The sequence below is a fragment of the Macaca mulatta genome, chromosome 8 (assembly GCF_049350105.2).
Source record: "Macaca mulatta isolate MMU2019108-1 chromosome 8, T2T-MMU8v2.0, whole genome shotgun sequence".
NCBI classification, from domain to species: domain Eukaryota; kingdom Metazoa; phylum Chordata; class Mammalia; order Primates; family Cercopithecidae; genus Macaca; species Macaca mulatta.
Window position 1 is genome coordinate 29,782,326 of NC_133413.1, and position 20,594 is coordinate 29,802,919.

Sequence of the window (20,594 nt, forward strand, 5' to 3'; positions counted from 1 at the left end):
GGTGCCACGGACTAAAGTGTGACCGTTGAGGTTCATATGCGAAGCCCTAACCCCCAGGGTGACTGTGTTTGGAGACACAGCTGGTAATGAGGTAATTAAGGTTAAATGGGGTCATAAAGGTGGGCCCCTGATCTGACAGGTGTGGTGTCCCTCTGAGAAGAGAAAGAGATCTCAGGAGTGTGCGTGCACAGTGAAGAGGCCATGTGAGGACGCAGCAAGAAGGTAGCCATCTACTATCTCCAGAAGAGGAGAGAGGCCTCAGAACTCACCCTGCTGACGCCTTGATCTTGGACTTCCAGCCTTCAGAACTATGGGAAAATCAATGTCTGTGGTTCAGGCCACCCAGTCTATAGGATTTTGTTATGGCAGCCCAAGCAGACTAATACAATGGGCCTCTTTTTTCACCCCTTAGTCTTAGATAAATACTGCCTTGCACTTATATTTTCATCCTTCAGAAACTCTATACAACTAATTGAGAAATAAAACAATCTGAATGCCAAGTGAGAGGTTACAAGATGTTTCCTTATTGTGTAAGCTAATTGATAGACATCAACGCTACCGGATAGGTAGGGCAAGCATTGAGCATCCTCATTTTACAGAAGAAAACCAAGAAATTTTTAAAATGGGTCTAGGGCTTTGCCCGGAGCTACAGGGTGGATGTTTGGTGGAGCTGGTACTCCAACCAAGACCCTCAGATCCTCAGATCCCAGATTCCCACTCTGTCTTTGCTGAACTGTGCACCTTCGTTGGTCCTTTCGAGACACAGATGAACAACTGTTATTTACAATTTTCACTCTCTGCTACCCTCCTCTAGCCTTTTTTTTTTTTTTTTTTTGAGATGGAGTCTCACTCTCTCACCAGGCTGGAGCATAGTAGTGCGATCTCGGCTCACGGCAACCTCTGCCTCCCTGGTTCAAGCAATTCTTCTGCCTCAGCCTCCTGAGCAGCTGGGATGACAGGCACATGCCACCACGCCTGGCTAATTTTTGTATTTTTAGTAGAAATGGGGTTTCACCATGTTGGCCAGGATGGTCTTGATCTCCTGACCTTGTGATCTGCCCACCTCGGCCTCCCAAAGTGCTGGGATTACAGGCGTGAGCCACCGTGCCTGGCCCTCTAGCTCTTTATCTCTTTTGAAGGGAATGGGATGATGCAAAAGGAGCTTGGGGATTGGGCAGGCCTCCCGGAATATCCGAGTTTTTCCTGGAGGGGTCACTCACCACCAAGCATGCCCTGAGGATGCAGCGGTAAGAAGTCCTGGCGGTCCTGACCCCTTCTTGTAGAGGTTGCTCCATGCAGGCGAAGCAGTGCCCGATGGCCTTCTCCAGCAGCTCAACCTTCTCTTCCGCAAATCTCCGCAGGACACTCATGTGCAAGTGTTCATTCTAGGGACAAGGACCATAAAAGCATCAGGCCACCCCCTCCCTAAGGGCACCTTCTCCTCCAGCTTTGCTTCCTTTAAGCTTGTCACCAGCTCAAGATTCAGCTTATCACTCACAGCTGACTTCTCTTTACTGTCCCCATAAGACCTTACTCAGTGCACAGACCCCTTTGTGGGGTTAGAGGATAGAACAAATACCTGCCTGGTGCAACTTATTTCATTTCTTAAAAATCACAGTCTCTGCTTATTCAGCAACTTATTTCAGATGTATAATCCATCAAGCTATTTGGGGAAGTAGCTATCCACATATAAATCCAATTGTTATTAAAACAGGTTTTTCCAATGACATCTGATTCAACAAACATTTCACAAGCTTTGACTCTGCACCAAGCAGTTTTTAAGGATAATACTTCTCAAATTTTAATGTGCATACAAATCAACAGGAGATCTTAAAATCCGAAATCCAAGACCCTGGGATTCTGCATTTCTAGCCAGTCCTCAGGTAATGCTGGTCTTCTGAGCTATGGACCACACTTTGCATAGCAAAGCTACAGGACCACAAAAATAAATCCATGCTTCCTTCTTCAAAGAATACAGTCTAATCAGGGAGAAAACATATATTCAAATAATACAAGGAAGTGACCACCAGAGAAAGCCTTGACTCCTAGGTGCCTGATATGGTTTGTTGTATACCCATCCAAATATCATTTTGAATTGTAGCTCCCATAATTCCACGTGTTGTGGGAGGGACCTGGTGGGAGATAACTGAATCATGGGGTTGGCTTCCCCCATACTGTTCTCATGGTAGTCAATGAGTCTCATGAGATCTTATGGTTTTATAAGGGGAAACACTCTTTGCTTGGCTCTCATTTCTCTCATCTGCCGCCATGTAAGACGTGCCTTTTGCCTTCCACCTTATTGTGAGGCCTCCCCAGCCACGTGGAATTATGAGTTCATTAAACCTCTTTTTCTCTATAAATTACCCAGTCTCAGGTATGTCTTTATCAGCAGCATGAAAACAGACTAATACAGTGCCAAACTGGTAACCCATAGTGTTGTTCCCTGCATGGGAACCTTGGTGGGCCCCACAGTGCCTGCAGCAGACAGAGCCACACTCCCCAGCTTGGTCCTTAAGGCACTTCACAGCCAGAACTCACCCCACCTCTCTAGCACCACCATCCCTGTTTGCCCGACATGTCCTGCCAAGTAGCTACCCCTGGACTTGCTGCTATTCCGCAAGTGTGCTGTTCATCTTGTGCCCTGTGGGCCTTGCTGATTTCATCTTTGTTTCTTCCCGAGACAAAGCTCAAAGGTCCTTCCCATGAGGCACCTTCCCTGAGTGCCCAGGTAGAGGTGGGGCTCTCTGTCCTGTTCTCCCACTGCACTTCCCACAGTCCTGCACCATAGCACGTCTCCTGTCATATGACTTCTCTCTCATTCTCTGTGTCTCCTTCCCTGGATAGAAACTTGCCAAAGGAACAGGCTCTTAGTCATGTTCTTTTATTCTAGGGCACAGCACAGACAGCAAAACCCACAGACATTTCTGGATTAAATGCAGGGCCCAGAGAAACTGCGAGATAATTTGGGCTTTTAAATTCTATTCCAAATAGACAGAAATAGCTCTCGAATCGATGTGTGACATGATATAGGTAATTTAACTTCTCTGGTTCTCAACGGTATCATCTTTAAAGTAAGTGAACTGGGTTGAATGATCTTGAAAACAACCTCACACTCTAAAACTTGGTGAATCTTGGAGTAAATACGTTTTAGAGTTTATGGAGACTGTTTAGAATTCGGTGCACCCCAGGAATTTTCCTCATTTTCACCATTAAGAATTCTACAAAGCATTTTTCCCAGGACATCCTTTAGATTCTTTTGAATTTGTGTTGTCACCAGTGATGAAAATGAAAGAAGAAAGAAGTCATGAAAACAAAAACTATGGGCATGATTCTCACAATGCCTCACTGTCAATAAATCTCTCTTGAATAAACAAAAGAATGATAAGAAAGGGAAGAGTGGAGAACAAAAGAACAATAAGAAACAGAGAAGCTGGCCCTTAGTGTGAATAAACGCAGACTTCATTTGACATTGAGATGTGATCATCAACTTCCTATGAATTCTTAAAAATAATGATTGTTTATTTAAAATCACTACTCAAACTCTAAATTTTTGGTTTCAGTGATCATCTTTGAAAAAAAAAATCAATCACACACATATTTAGATTTGATTTTTCAAAATTCAAAGGAACTGACAAATTCTTGCCTTCCAACTTTCTATCAAAGAGCTAAGAGTAAGACCAATATCTAAGGCCAAGGAATTTTGAGCAAAGTTCCAGCAACTCCCTAACATAGCTATTGCAGAATTGCCAGTCAGCCCCCTTCTCCTCTGTGTTTTCTGCTGCTTAGAGTCTGGCTGCAAGGGTGAATCTGAGCCCCTCTGAGCACTGCACTTCCATATTAGCAAAGAAAAGCATGTGGGGTGGGCACTTCCGGCCTTGATGGCAAAATGCCTTGTCCTTATGTTTGTAAAATACACCAACCACACACAGCCCACCTCGGATTCATTTTCCATCAGCACTTCCAAAAGCAATCTTGTGCTGGGCTGAGAGACAAATTTCACCCTGAAGAACTGCTTTGGGAAATTGGAAGGTCAAATCCTTCCCCAACGATTTCAGCAGACAAAAGTCAAATGAGAAAATATCACATTCCAAGAGTTTGGTTTTGTTTCTGTCTTGTATAACTAGACCAAAACAAACCATAAGAAATATGATTAAAAAAAGATTGAATTTTGCTCTATATGCCCCTTTTATGCAGAAGAAAGATCCCACACCACTAAAGCCTTTTTACAAGCCTTTATACACAACCAAAGGCTCCAGGTGGCACTGCTTACTCCCACGTGGAAGTCAAGTCTCGAGTGTCTGCCTCCCCTTGCCACCCCACAGGGTCACCATTGGCCCACCTTCCCCATCCTCAGGATCAGCTCCTCGACCCCTCACAGAGCCCTATTCATGTACTTCCTCTGCCTCTTCCCTGTTCCGGCATAACAAGGAGACAAACACCTTGACTGTGCACATCTGACGGGTGAAGGCAAGCGTGGAAGTAAGTGAGGACCAACCAAATAAGAACAGGCAGAGGCTGTTTATTCAGAGCTCACTACAGCAATGGAGTTGGCACCATTATTTGAGTTTAGCAGAGACTCAAAAGCAGGCAGGGGAGTGGAAAAGCTTCATGGTGGACAAAAGGAAAGGCTTCAGGGGTGCCCTGATTGGAGGTTGTTGGCCTGGGGACACTAGAGACGGGCTAGCTAAAAGCAGAGCAGCCAATGTGGTTGGTTAGCTATAGACATTTGACTTTTCCGGTTGGTAGTAAGTTGGAAGCAGGGAAAGAGATTAGGGAAGTTATTCATCAAGTCCTGGCCATCTAGTGCTGATTGTTTAACAGAGTTATTCTTCAACCTCCTGGATTGTTATTAGAGATAGCAGTTTGACTTCCTGCAAGTCTGACTTACAGACAGAAGGCTTCCTGGGCTGTTTATTGTAGATAAGAGGTTGGTTTCTGGGCAGATTGCTGCAGGTTGTGGGTCAGAGATCTACTTTTACACATGGTCCAGCCACTGTCTTTGTATATTCCATCTCTCATAAGGAGACAACACAGCTGGTGACTGATGATGGTAAGAGGTTTTTCTCCAAAACCCCCCAAGTCTCTAATCTAGTAGCTTATCCCTCTTATTTTAGGGTTAAAAAGAAATCATCCATGAAGAGATAAATATGTCAATTACTATGAGAAAAGTAATTTTAACTAGTTTTTCAGAAGGCCTGCATTCTTGCCAGTGAAGATAACTATCAAAACTCTACTGAAATTCCCTCCGAGCTTCCATCCTCTCACATTATTTTCCTACGCTCCTCTGAGCTTGAGATTCTGACAGCACCAGAAACAGATGAAATATTTTTGGACTGTGTACATAAGCACGCCTCTCCAGGATAACCAAGAAGAGTCTGTATTCCACTAGAAGCAAGCCAAATCACGCCTGCCATGGCTTAAACATGCATGCTCCACCTTGTTCGAGTCTCAGGAGAGATGGAAAATAGCTACTATTTTGACATTTTTCTCTCAGCCCATCTGTCCCAGGTAAAATATTATTCCTTTATCTTTTACCCAAACGTTATGATTTTAACCTTCTAATTATCTTTTTGTCCTTTTAGACTCTCTGAACTTCGTATCTTCCTTTAATATGAAAAGAAAAAATATCATAAGTTAATTTTCTAACTTGGTAAAAGGAAATGTCCTGCCCAGGTACAGGGAGAATATGAAAACCCAATGTCTTCCATACCGGCAGGTTTTGTGTGGAGCTGAAACTATCTGTGAGGAGCAACAGGCCAAAGGCTTCAGTCACATACTTGGTCACCGTCCTCCTCTTCTTGTCCAAGAGCCTCTTCCTGACGTATTCTCTTAACTTAGGGATTTCTGGAATTCACAGACAGTACAAATAATTGTAAAAGGCCACAAGTTTGTGGTCAATAGAATTCATAAAAGTTGAAAGACCAAGATGGCGGTCTGAATGAACTAGAGTTGAGATCCCGAGTGGGCTGGATGCCTACAGAATCAACCTTTCTGAAAAGCACTTTTCCCGTGTCTAGGATCAATGACAGTGATGAATCGTAGATCAGCAATACTGCATATTCATTTTACTTAGCCGTATAAAAAAAACCACATGGAAAAGAATAGGCTGGTTGAAAACATGGGGTCTTTCCTTTGGACAGCTATCACTTACAGAGGTAAAGCAAAGTGCTCACAAGTCTAGAGTCTCAGCCCTTCAGTCCCCCTAGACTTTTCTATGTCAACTAGCCCTTAACACCGGAATAGCCCATGCTTGCTGTAGAAAGGAAGAAGAACCTCTGACATGCAGGATTCTAGGTGTGACACGATTCCTGTCCTTTTTCCCATTATTCCCATATGTAGCAATTTCTCTATATTATTCATTCCATATACCATGCTAATTTTGTCTTTTATACCCTTAATCAAGCAGTTCCCCCATCTCTGGGAACATTTCACACCTTCTACTCCTTAACCTCCATGCACATACCTACACGTCTACTAAAATGCATGCACGTCGCAAGCCTTGTCAAGTTCAGATGACAATGCAGTCCTGACCCTGCCTGCCCACCCACTTTCCACTGAGTGTCTAATGCACACAGAGCTCTAGATTCCTCGGGCTGCTGTTGCACTCAACCGTCAGCAGCAACTAACGAAGCCTCAGTTTTACTTCAATTTCTGCACTTGGGTTAGTATTAGCTCCTCATCCATATTTCAAGTTCTGTGAAGAAAGAGCCATGCCTTATGCTTTCCCTGCCTCGCAGACAAAATATACAATAGTCCCTCACAAAATAATTCTAAAAATGCCCATAGCTGGGTGGGAGGGGACTAAGGAAATAACCCAGTTTTTTTTTTTTTTTGAGATGGAGTTCTGCTCTTGTCACCCAGGCTGGAGTGCAATGGCGCGATCTCAGCTCACTGCAACCTCCGCCTCCCAGGTTCAAGCAATTCTCCTGCCTCAGCCTCCTGAGTAGCTGGGATTACAGGTGCCCGCCACCATGCCTGGCTAATTTTTTATATTTTTTAGTAGAAACAGGGTTTCACCATGTTGGCCAGGTTGGTCTTGAACTCCTGACCTTAGGTGATCCACCTGCCTCAGTCTCCCAAAGTGCTGTGACTACAGGCATGAGCCACTGCCCCTGGCTTTTTGTTGTTTTTTTGAGACAGAGTTTTGCTCTTGTTGCCCAGACTGGAGTGTAATGGTGCAATCTCAGCTCACTGCAACCTCTGCCTCCTGGGTTCAAGCAATTCTCCTGCCTCAGCCTTCCAAGTAGATGAGATTATAGGCATGCACCACCACGCCTGGCTAATTTTCTATTTTTAGTATAGATGGGGTTTCACCATGTTGGTCAGGCTGATCTCAAACTCCTGACCTCAGGTGATCTACCCACCTTGGCCTCCCAAAGTGCTGGGATTACAGGGGTGAGCCACCACATCCGGCAACCCAATTATTTGACCTTTACCAACCCATGGTAAGATTTGGAGGCCAGAGGAATTGTGGTCTCTGACACCGTAACAATGCAAAGAAGGGCCAGGCACGGTGGCTCAAGCCTGTAATCCCAGCACTTTGGGAGGCCGAGACGGGCGGATCACGGGGTCAGGAGATCGAGACCATCCTGGCTAACACGGTGAAACTCCGTCTCTACTAAAAAATACAAAGAACTAGCCAGGCGCGGTGGCGGGCGCCTGTAGTCCCAGCTACTCGGGAGGCTGAGGCAGGAGAATGGCGTAAACCCGGGATGCAGAACTTGCAGTGAGCTGAGATCCGGCCACTGCACTCCAGCCTGGGTGACAGAGCGAGACTGTCTCAAAAAAAAAAAAAAAAAAAAAATGCAAACAAGAAAATATCTTTATTTGCAATTGATATTGAAACCGTGGCAAGCTGGAAAAAATTGTGTTGCACAAAAAGTTCTAGAACAGGAAATTTTAAGTGCCACTTGATCTTGAGAATTTTAGTGCTGGAGATTAAAAAAAATCATAAATTACCCGTTTCCTCCTCGGTGAGGAGAGCCTGCTGCCAGTACTCCTGGGCGCTGACTGTATACACCAGATCTGAGGCTTCCAGAACCTTGAAGTCAGCTGGCAGTTTTCTCTGAAGTGAAAGAGTCACACAGAAAACAGAATAACTCAAACCACAGCAAAGGCAATCATGCACAGGACCCACAAGAGCCTTCAGCCAATTTCAGCTCACTCACTTTCAGTTCTCCATGGCCCCCTCTGGGAACAGACAATGTTCTCAAGGTCTGGTGTTGCCATCTGTCCAGTCCTAACAAGGTCAGAAGTTATGAGGGAACTGCTGCATAGAAACTATTGTCTTGGGAGTTAAATATCAATTCTAGAAGAAAATGTGTAGAGATAATAGTTCAAAGGTGTATTTAAATGTTCAGAGGGGTAATAATACCAGGATCCTTTCTCAAAAAAGAAGCACATGTCTGGAATGGGCAGTGGCGTGCTGCAGCCAGCTCGTACCAGTTCCTGAAAGCCAACAGCACACATCACTTTCCTACTCTGCATTCCGTGACGTCACACTGGTAGTTTGAAATTGACAATAGTGGGACTGTTTCAATCCTGAATCTCAAACTGATAACCCAAATCCGTAACCACATTGTGATCCCCAAATTTCAATCAAGTAATTTCAGCTGACATGTGACCATAGCTTATCAATACTAAGAGGCACATTGTTTCCCTGTTTAATATTTCTGAAATTGAGATGCATCTTGCAACTGCTGTAGGCCAGGTAGCAGTCACAAGGTGGTTGTCACTGCCTGCATGTTATGTGCTGAAATGTATCCCCCTCCAAAATTCACATGTTGAGGTCCTAATCTCCACTAACTCCTATTTACACCACAGGAATTGGCAAATGGTACACATCAGCCCTTTGTTTTTTTATCATTTGTTTGTTTTGAGGGATTTTTTTTAAACAAAGAGCTAGTTGTTAAATATTTCCAAGTGCAACACAACACAAACCTGACTAAAGTCCTATAAAAGCAACAATTTCTTAGGTAGTGAGTGATCATACACATTTTAATGCAGACTAATGTTGAAACAAATTATGATGTTAAATGTCAAGCAATTGGCTGGGCGTGGTGGTTCGCACCTGTAATCCTAGCACTTTGGGAGGCCGAGGTGGGCGGATCACAAGGTCAGGAGTTCGAGACCAGCCTGGCCAATAGGTGAAACCCCACCTCTACTAAAAAATACAAAAATTAGCCAGGTGTGGTGGTGTGCACCTGTAGTCGCAGCTACTCGAAAGGCTGAGGCAAGATAATTGTTTGAACCCGAGAGGTGGAGGTTGCAGTGAGCTGAGATCGTGTCACTGCACTCCAGCCTGGGTGACAGAGAGAGACTCCATCTCGGGGAAAAAAAAAAAAAAAGTCAAGCAATTAAGAATTATTTGAGAAGGTCTTTTTTTATGCTTAGAAAAACATTGTTATGGAGAAGTCATACATAAATAGCATTCCATATTCTTTCATTCTTCTCACTTAAAAAAGAGAAAAACATTCACCTATAGAATGTATATGTGTGGGTGTGGGTATTTGAGGGAGGTAGAAACCAGTGGAGAGTTGTCAATCTCTTTCTGATGTAAAGATATAAAAGAGCTGAGTGAGTAGACGCCCTGCAGTCCACTGAGACTGGTGAGAAGCCGTGTCCCTGGCAACCTGGAAGCACATGTAGTTAAGGCTGGAACACAGATATCTGTGTAGACTGCCAGAGGCCCACCCCCACCAACCCTCTTATAGAGTCAGCTGAAGTTGCATAAAGAATCTATCTGCTGAGAATTTGCTTTGATAGAGTTTTCACTCTAGGAAAAAGTTTAGGGAAAGCTGAAACTATTTTCTACTGGGAGATGAAATTAATGTAGAATTAAGTTTAAGTAGGGTTTTAAAACAGTTCCAAGAAAGGCATGTGCTTAGCTGTGCCCAGATGTTTGCATTATTTAAAATCTGGACGTAAACCTTGTATAACTTTTCTAAAAATTATTGAAGATTAGTTAACATTTATGCTTTTTATTGTAGCAAAAAGAAATGTTTTTATAGTGTCAATGAAGTGACTCTAGTATAAAGTGTTCATATTATTGTAAAAGATAAGTAGAAACAGCTATAGTTGGAGGTAGGATCCAAGATGTTAGTAGATATTTATTAAATTACACCACAGAAACATTAGACACTGCTCTAATTTAAACACATGGCTTATCATAATAAAACGTAACACAATATATTAAAGTTTGTAGAAAGATATTGTATGTGAAAGAGGAGAAAATGGGGAAACTCAAACCAAAAGGGAGGCCAGGCACGGTGCCTCACACCTGTAATCCCAGCACTTTGGGAGGCCGAGGCAGGCAGATTGCATAAGCTCAGGAATTCAGGACCAGCCTGGCCAACATGGTGAAACCCCATCTCTACTAAAAATACAAAAAATTAGCCGGGCATGGAGGCACACACTTGTAGTCCCAACTACTCAGGAGGCTGAGGTAGGAGAATCACTTTAGCCTGGGAGCTGGAGGCTGCAGTGAGCCAAGATTGTGCCATTGAACTGTAGCTGGGACAACAGAGGAAGATGCTGGAAAGGAAGGAAGGAAGGAAAGAAGGAAGGAAGGAAGGAAAGAAGGAAGGAAGGAAGGAAAGAAGGAAGGAAGGAAGGAAGGAAGGAAGGAAGGAAGGAAGGAAGGAAGGAAGGAAGGAAGGAAAGAAGGAAGGAAGGAAGGAAGGAAGGAAGGAAGGAAGGAAGGAAGGAAGGAAGGAAGGAAGGAAGGAAGGAAGGGAGGGAGGGAGGGAGGGAGGGAGGGAGGAAGGGCGGGCGGGCACAGTGGCTCATACCACAGTAATCCCAGTACTTTGGCAGGCCAAGGTGGGCAAATCACCTAAGGTCAGGAGTTCCAGACCAACCTGACCAACCTGGAGAAACCCTGTCTCTACTACTAAAAGTACAAAATTAGCCAGGCGTGGTGGCACATGCCTATAATCCTAGCTACTCGGGAGGCTGAGGCAAGAGAATTGCTTGAACCCGGGAGTTGGAAGTTGTGGTGAGCCAAGATCGCACCATTGCACTCCAGCTTGGGCAACGGGAACAAAACAAAAAAACAAAACAAACAAAAAACTGGGTCAAGGCAAAATTTAAGGGGAGGTCAAGTGACCCGTAACATACCAGGTAATAAGAAAAGATGTGGAGCTGAAAAGTTGCATTACTATAGGATGGGGCCCAAATCACACATCTTGGAAGGATCTATGTGCCTGTGTCTCAGTCTTGAATCTCAAACTAATAACCCAAATCCATAACTACATTGTGATCCCCAATCTTCAACCACATAATTTCAGCTGACATGTGACCACAGCTTATCAATACTAAGAGGCACATTGTTTCCCGTTTAATATTTTTGAAATTGAGATGTATGTTGCAACTGCCGTAGGGCAGGTGGCAGTCACAAGGTGGTTGTCACTGCCTGGGTGTTATGGGTTGAAATATATTCCCCTCCAAAATTCACATGTTGAGGTCCTAGTCTCCATTACCTAAAAATGTGACCTTATATGGAAATTGGGTCATTGAGGATAAAATGTATTAAGATGAAGTCATACTGGAGTAGGGTGGACCCCTAATCCAATGACTGGTGTATTTAAAAAAAGAGGAAATTTGGATAAAGAGACACACACATAAGAAGAATGGCACATGAAGACTGGAGTTGTGCTGCCACAAGCCAGGAATTACCAGAAGCAGAGAGAGAACTGGACCAGATCCTTCCCACAGCTTCAGAGGGAGCATGGTGCTGCTAACACCTTGATTTTGGACTTCCAGCCTCCAGAACTGGGAGAGAATAATTTTCTGTTGTTCCAAGCCACCTAGCTGTGGTGCTTAGGAGGCTCATACACTGCACATGGCAAACGTGGTCACAGCTGTTCACATTGCCCTTCCTTCTACTGAGTTGTGTGCATTACTTAACTGCCATTTAATATGCCTTTTAAAAGATTATGTTATGATTCAGCATTGAAAGGTCAGCATTTTCCAGGCCTTTACATCAAAAGGCCTGGAAATGGAAACGTGGGGCATATATTTGATGTTAGTGGAAAAAATGCTCGTGGTTGGTGGAGTAGACAGTAATTCCAGATTTTCTTGCAAAGCAACACTTAAGTGCTTCATGGGACCTAGGAAAGGGAGACATCCACATGTAGATGAAGGTGGGTTGTGTTTTGATACTGAGGTATGTGCAAAGTGACTGCCTATCTCAAATGCATCAAAAAAAAAAAAAAGAAAAAAAGTGACGGAAACTCAAGGAACGCCTTATAAAGAACTTCCATCTCATGTTTCCTGTGATTAAAACTAAATTTGCTCCAAGGCCAGGCACTGTGGCTCACACCTGTAATCCCAGTGCTTTGGGAGGCCCAAGCAGAACTGTTTGAGCCCAGGAATTAGAGATCAGCCTGGGCAACATACCCTGTCTCTACAAAAAATTTAAAAATTAGCTGGATGTGGTGGTGCATACTGGTATACCGGTAGTCCTAACCCCTTGGGAGGCTGGTGGGGGTCGGGGGGAGTGGAGGGCAGGCAGAAAGATAGCTTGAGCCCAGGAATTCAAGGTTGCAGTGAGCTATGATTGCGCCACTATACTCCAGCCTGGGTGACAGAGTGAGACCCGTCTGGGGAAAAAAAAAAAAAAGTTCCAAACGATGGCATGTAGCACAAGTCAAGGTTTCACAATATTTCAAACTGAAATAAAGTGGTTGGAGAATGAAGGTATCACCTTGCCATCAGACGTGTGTGTTGGAGGCCTCAGAAGAACTTGCACCATAGCAGTGACAGCTATAGTCACCCTGCAAGCTGATGTACTGCCGCCCAGGCCCTAACTTATACAAACCAATTCGGCATGTTTACTGGCATAGTTGTAAATTGTGTATTGAAGTATTCCATGTTTCCATTTCCAGGGATAATATGATCAGGCACTCATACAATGCATATTTCTTTAATACCAACAAGAACAATTCAGGAGACCACAACCAGCTTTACTAAGTTTTGCCTCATTAAAACTGGCATTCAATAATTGCCTGGTACAATATTCTGGCTTAAGCATGAGGCCTAATGATACTGCGCTAGAAACAAAAGCTTTGAAATTTTCAGTTCCATGTTGTACAGCAAATGTTTTCTGTATCAACATCATTGAAGACAAAATACAGAAAGAAATTGAATATAGAGCTGGACATTGGCCAGATGTTTTTACTACTGAATCCAATACCGAAGATTTTGTTTCAGCCAAACATATCATCTGTCACATTGTACTTACTCTGATATATCCCTTATGTTATTTTGTTTATATTTTATCTTAAACTTGGTTTTAGTTTTATAGTTGTATAAGACTGTTATAGGCCAGACGTGGTGGCTCATGCCTGTAATTCCAGCACTTTGGGAGGCCGAGGTAGGCAGATCACCTGAGGTCAGGAGTTCGAGACCAGCCTGGCCAACATGGTGAAACCCCATCTCTACAAAAACTACAAAAATTGACCAGACATGGTGGTGCATGCCTATAGTCCCAGCTACTTGAGAGGCTGAGGTGGGAGGATCTCTTGCACCTGGGAGGCAGAGGTTGCAGCGAGCCGAGATCACACCTCTGCACTCCAGCCTGGCCAACAGAGTGAGACCCTGTCTCAAAAACAAAACAAACCAAACGAACAAACTGTCTATTCCAAAGCTTTTGCCCTTGCAACTACACAATACCAGGTATACATTTGTATCTCAAAATCTAGTCGCTGGGATACAGAAAAACACATAGGGAAACCTGTTAACTCACCTTCAGTTTTTCCTTGAGAATTCTAGTCCTTTGTAGTTTTATCATTTCATTTCTTTCTAAAACAGCCTCTCGCTGACTCTGAATAGCTTGCTAGGTTGTGAAAGGAAATAGAAGCATGCAGAGAGCAGTGTTATCAACAGTAATGAGGTGGCAAGATGCACATTTTTTTGGCAGATCTTCATTTGGTCCAGACAGTCAAATATGCATGCACTGTATTAGAATTAAACACAGTTGCCGGGCATGTTGGCTCATGCCTATAATCCCAGCACTTCGGGAGGCCAAGGTAGGTGGATCACAAGGTCAGGAGATCGAGACTATCCTGGCTAATCCAGTGAAACCCCATCTCTACTAAGAATACAAAAAATTAGCCAGGTATGGTGGCACATGCCTATAGTCCCAGCTACTCAGGAGGCTGAGGCAGGAGAATCGCTTGAACCCAGGAGGCAGAGGTTGCAGTGAGTCGAGATTGTGTCACTGCACTACAGCCTGGGCGACAGAATGAGAGACTCTGTTTCAAAAGGAAAAAAACCACAGTTGACCCTTGGACAACATGGGTTTGAACTGCGTGGGTCCATTTATACGTGGATTCTTTTTCAATAATTGAAAAACATTTTGAAGATTTGCGACAATCTGAAAAAACTCACAGACAAACCCTGTAGCCTAGAAATAACAAAAAGTTAAGAAAAAGGTATGTCATGAATGTATAAAATAGATGTAGATCCCAGTTTATATTTGATCATGTACTACCATGAAATGAACGATTCTATTATGAAAAGTTAAAATTTATCGAAACTTCTATAAACACCTATAGACTGTACATGGCACCATTTGCAGTCAAGAGAAATGTAAACAAGCATTAAGATGCAGTATTAAATCATAACTGTGTAAAATTAACTGTAGTACACACTATACTACTGTAATAACTTCAGAGCCATCTCCTGTTGCTGTTGTGGTAGCTCAAGTGTTGCAACTATCTACTTAAAACGCCCAACGCCACGTGATGTTAATCATCTCCACGAAAGCAGTTCATCACTCCAGTAAATTGCATATGGCAATAAAAAGTGATCTCTTGCAGTTCTCATGTATTTTGCAGCCTGTTTAGTGCAATACCCTAAATCTTGAATAACACCATGGGACCCATCTGAAGTCCAATGATCCTGGAGCAGCTCCCAAGTAGCAGAGAAAAGTCATGACATTGCAAGAAAAAGTTGAACCGCTTCATATGTGCCGTAGATTGAGGTCTGCAGCTGCTGTTGCCTGTCATTTCAGATGTACAATTCATCTTGTAAACAGATGAAGTAAACTTACTCTACTGATAAATACAGTGCCGTATTGTAAATGTATTTTCTCTTCCTTATGATTTTCTTTCTTTTTTTTCTTTTTGAGACAGAGTCTCACTGTTGCCCAGGCTGGAGTGAAATGGCATCATCTCGGCTCACTGCAACCTCCGCCTACCAGGTTCAAGTGATTATCCTGCCGCAGCCTACTGAGCAGCTGGGATTACAGGTGCGCACCACCACGCCCAGCTTATTTTTGTGTTTTTAGTAGAGACGGGGTTTCACCATGTTGGTCAGGCTGGTCTTGAACTCCTGACCTCGTGATCTGCCCACCTCGGCCTTCCAAAGCGCTGGGATTACAGGCATAAGCCACCACTCCCAGCCATGATTTTCTTAATGACGTTTTCTTTTCTCTAGCTTACTTTATTGTAAGAATACAGAACATAATACATATACAAAATACGTATTAACTGACTGTTTATGCTAACGGTAAGACTTCCAATCAACTGTGGTTATTAGTAGTTAAGTTTTTGGAGAAGCAAAAATTATGTGTGGATTTTTGACTGAGCAGGGGTAATAAAAAATTAAAAACTAGTTCATACTTACATTTCCCGCCTTTCTTTCTCTGAAATGAAATTAGGAAAATGTAACAATTACTTAACTTTTACGATGTGTCACTGCAGTCTTTGACTTTCCCTAAAAGCAGCACATACTGCTCTGTGTCGTGCCTTTTCATAAGCTCTTTCTTTGACCCGATGCTCTCTCCTCTGACCCACCTCCAGCGTCCACTTGAAAAAAATGCCTTCATTTCTCAATGGCCAGCTGGAACATTTTCTGTGACCTCACTCCCGGTCCCAGTCAAAAATGCAGCCCTCTCACCCTGGGTTCCCATAGCACCTGGCTTGTTCCTTCATGTATAACCTTTAACCCTCTTTTAGATGGTGAGCTCAAAGACTGGGCAATGTGCCTCTGAATCCACAGCCCCTACCCATGTTCGATAAATGCTTATTATTAATAAATTAGATTTTATTATTATTATTATTATTTTGAGATGGAATCTCGCTCTGTCACCCAGGCTGGAGTGCAGTGGTACGATCTCAGCTCACTGCAACCTCCGTATCCTGGGTCCAAGCGATTCCCCTGCCTCAGCCTCCTGAGTAGCTGGGACTACAGGCACATACCACCACGCCCGGCTAATTTAGTTTGTATTTTTTAGTAGAGATGGGGTTTCACCATGTTGGCCAGGATGGTCTTGATCTCCTGACCTTGTGATCTGCCCACCTCAGCCTCCCAAAGTGCTAGGATTACAGGTGTGAGCCACCACACCCAGCCTAATTGTGTTAATTTTAATGTTGGCATTGGAAAGGGAGGGCTAGAGATATTCTCTGGTGGGGTGAGATGAGGAGAAATGCAGGAGAAAAAAATGAAGCTGCAATTCCAACCCAGACCATGACAGCAAGTGAATTCCTGAAGACGGCAGTCAGACCTAAGCTTCAGTGAGTGTGGAGGAAATGGTGGAGGGGTGGTAAAGGAGCTCCTGTTGGAGGTGAGACGCATCCGTGACATTACATCCCGTGAGCACACACCCCATGGATACAGGAAACCCCAGTTTATGCCCGCTGATCCCCTCTAAGGACTAATCACACCCCCTCTCACTCTCAAAATTGTCCCAATATAGAAGGTTAGTTATAGTCTTCCTAGCTATAGCGACAGCAGAGCTCTCCATGGAAATCAACATCTATTAAGCCCACAAATGCTTACCTTTTATTTGTTAGAATACAGCTCTTAGAAAACGCATCTACCTTCGCCTAAAGTTCTAAAACTTTGAGGACTTGTTCCAAGTGAGTTAAAAAGCTCAGGAGTCTCTGGGTGGGGATGCTGGGCTTAATACCTAGGTGATGGGTTGATCTGTGCAGCAAACCTCCACGGCACACATTTACCTAGGTAACAAACCTGCGGATCCTGCACATGTACCCTGGCACTTAAAATAAAAATAAAAATAATTTTTAATGATTTTTAAAAAGCTCAGGAGTACAAAAACCTGAAACATCAAAGCTGTACCCTGGGTTGGGTGCGGTAGCTCACTCCTGTAATCCCAGCACTTTCAGAGGCCAAGGCACGCAGATCCCCTGAGGTCTGGAGTTCAAGACCACCCCGGCCAACATGGTGAAACCCCATCTCTACTAAAAATACAAAACTTGGCCAGGTATACTGGCCGGCATCTGTAATCCCAGCTATTCGGGAGGCTGAGGCAGGAGAATCGCTTGAACCCGGGAAATGGAGGTTGCAGTGAGCTGAGATCGTGCCACTGTACTCTAGCCTGGGCGGCACAGCAAGACTCCGTCTCAAAAAAAGAAAAAAGAAAAAAAAAAAAAGCTGTACCCTGCCAGGTAGGATTATGGGGCTGTACCTCTTAGTTACAGGGGTGTCTACACTTTCTACATCTGTGGAGCAGGTGGGATCATCAAATCGCACAGTGCAGGAGGTACCATCTGCATCTGGTACATGTGAGTAGCACCCCCAGAGCTGTGTAGGGGACACCAGCTTGGCACTAAGCAGCTACCCTGGAAAGTTCAGATTCCCGAGACAACCCAACCAAGGGTCCTGATGTCCCAGGAAGTCACCCAGTCTTTTGTTTCCTCCCCAACAGTCACTTCCTGAAGCCCCGTAACCACGTTACACAGTCAAGCTCCATGCTACTGTAGTCGGGACCCACAGAGGAAAGCCCCTGACTGAAGCCCACATCCCCGTGAACCCAGAACAATACCGTAGGTATTCTGGCAAGTGGAGTTTGTCCGCCTTGGTGACCACAAGGGCCACGTCCCTACAGAAGCCCCGCTGGCAGGCTTTGATGCTCTCATTCAGAAGGTCTTCGTGGGCTCGTCCCCCAGAAACTCGCTCTATGTCGCTGATCACCCAGATCACTGAGCACTTGTCAATAGTCTGCAAAACATGACCACAGCATGTGTCAGCACAGGAATGGAGTCACAGTTCCTGAGGACCGATTCCCTAATGTATCCCTTAAGCCTGTCCCTCACCGCTCCCCACCACACTCTGTGCACTAGCTGGACTGAGCTACGTGCCATTTCTCATATGTGCCTTGTTCTGTTAATTACCTGGCCACAGTCTCTGCCTAGCCCCCACCTGTCCCTCAAGACTGTGAAGGACCCCTCAAGCATGGGCTAGTCTCTGCATCCTATAACACCTGGACTTACCTCCCGCATCGCCTCTGAGACACAGTGACTGCACCAGGTCTGCTCTCTGCCCCCTGATGGGAAGTGACTATCTGCAACTTTCCTCTTGGGATCCACCTCACCTCAAGCCCAGTGCTTAGCACATAGGAGAGGCTTCATAGTAGTTTATGCCATTAGAGATTGACAGAATTCCCTAAATCAGTCCTCCAGTCCCAGTCCCAGATCCATCACTGGCTTGCTTTATCTCAGTTGTCCCCTGGGGAAAATTCTTGTTTTTCCAGAGCTAAGTTTGGTGGCGCACATACCCCCAAGCTGTCACCTGACGGCATCATTTTTGATGTTTGACTGCCCCTGCGTGTTTAGTACAATGCCACCAGATGGCAGCAGGGAGCCAGAAACCATATGACAAGTTGCAAAGAACATGAAATAACAACATATTAATGACATAAATGCTGCTTTATTAAATATGCAACTTTCACGTGATAATCATGCATAGCCTTGTGACATTTCTCTAATTGCATTGTTATTCTTGTCTTACCTCTACATAAATGAAAATGTGGTTCAACTCAGGGATTGAGTTCATTTGTGGTTCCTCAGTGCTTTGCATACGAAGGGGTGACAAGTTTGTGACTTGATAATTAAATCATCATTTTGCTTTATACCAGTAGTATTTAACTGGTAGAGTTTTTGTGCCCCAGAAGATATAAACAGTCTCCAACTTATGATGATTCAGCGTACAATTTTTCTTTTCAACTTTACAATGAGTTTACTGAACGATTGGTAAGTCCAGGACAATCGGGACTAATGATGGTTATGATTCCAGCTTACAGTGGGCTTATCAGGATGCAATTCTATGGTACGTCAATGAGTATCTGTATTTGGCAATGTCTGGAGACATTTTTACTAGTGACAACTTGGGGGGTACTTGCACGTAAAGGCCGAGGATGCTGCTAAACACTCTTCAATGCCCAGGACAGTCCCACTCCCGCCCCCATCCCACAGAGAATTATCTGGCAGCCCAAAATGTCAAGAGGTTGAGAAACCTTGATCCAGGGCAGTGGGTTTCAGCTTGCTTTTGGCAGGGGAGACTTTTTCAAATGAAATCTTAGTTAGAATTCCAACACATAAACTTGATTTTTAAAAAGCAGAACTGTTGTGGTTGAATTGGGAGTGGAGGACCCAGAACCACCATCTGCATAATACCCTCTACCCTCTGTCCATGAACCTTTTGGCTCCATAAATCATTGCTTAAAAAGCATCAGTTTCTCGAGTTAGGCAAATCCCTTGGATTATAGGGAAGTAAATGAGGCCCAAGTGGTAAAGAGACTCGTATAGGGCCACACGACGATGGATCCTGTCTCTCCTTTATACGTGAATGGACTTTGACTTAGGCAAGAAAATAAAAACCATTACAGTCCTTTTGCTTCCCAAACTATAATCAACTTAGAAAAGCTTTGGGCTCTGGGCCAGATGTGGTGCTCACATCTGTAATCCCAACACTTCAGGAGGCTAAAGCAGGCAGATCACTTGAGCTCAGGAGTTCAAGGCCAACCTGGGCAATATGGTAAAATCTCATCTCTACAAAAAAAAAAAAAAAAATAGCCAAGTGTGGTGGTGGGCACCTGTAGCCCAGATCCTCGGGAGGCTGGGACAGCAGGATTGTTCAAGCCCAGGAAGTCGAGGTGGCAGTGAACCATGATTGTGCCACTGCACTTCAGTCTGGGCAACAGAGCAAGATGCTGTCACAAACAAAACAAAACAAAACAAAACAAAACAAAAGTAGAAGCAGGTTCCAGCTCTGCAGTGTCAACAGTGGGCAGAGAACGGTCCAGCCAGTGGAAGGCCATAAGGATGCCAGGCTGGGTGCTCCTCAAGGGCAGGGCCCCCATCACCTTCATATTCCCCTTGGTCCTGGTAAGCCACAGGTGCTTAGTGTTCACTAACATGAGAAAAGGACAGCAACCATAAAGGGTGGAGTGGTTAAATTTCAGACCCCACACAAAGCTCCCCACTGCCAGGGTTTGGTAAAGTTAGTGTCGCAGAAGATACAAAAAAGTTTTTCTATAAAACCAGAACTGCCAGACGTAGGAGTAGATGAGATGGCACCCCACCGCCGCCACCTGCATCTCCCCAGGCCCCCGCGATGAGAATGGGACTCAGAGGGCTTCAGAGACATGCCTCAAGTCACATGACTTCTAAGTGGCAGATCAGATTCAGGGACATCTGAATTCATAATGGGTTTTAGGGAAGGCAAGGCTGGCAGCCTGACAGACATAGGGAGGGCGACTGTCTTGTTCTCCCTGCAAAGAGTGGGGTCTTGAGTAACTTCTTGTGAGAGGAGGTCAAAAAAACCCACAAGAATGCAGGAGAGCCGGG

General features: G+C 44.4%; 1 protein-coding gene across 6 annotated transcripts in view; it reads right to left on the bottom strand.

Annotated features, from left to right (window-relative positions):
* Window positions 1-20,594, bottom strand: part of NUGGC (nuclear GTPase, germinal center associated) — a 68,675-nt gene that overhangs the window by 18,985 nt on the left and 29,096 nt on the right. For all 6 annotated transcript variants that reach the window (XM_028852497.2, XM_077943338.1, XM_077943336.1 and 3 more), the window contains 6 exons: window positions 17,792-17,967; window positions 15,631-15,649; window positions 13,748-13,837; window positions 7,960-8,065; window positions 5,711-5,844; window positions 1,221-1,385 (listed from right to left, as the gene is read on the bottom strand). In XM_028852497.2, the coding sequence (XP_028708330.2) occupies window positions 1,221-1,385; window positions 5,711-5,844; window positions 7,960-8,065; window positions 13,748-13,837; window positions 15,631-15,649; window positions 17,792-17,967 (690 nt within the window). The remainder of the gene's footprint in view (window positions 1-1,220; window positions 1,386-5,710; window positions 5,845-7,959; window positions 8,066-13,747; window positions 13,838-15,630; window positions 15,650-17,791; window positions 17,968-20,594) is intronic.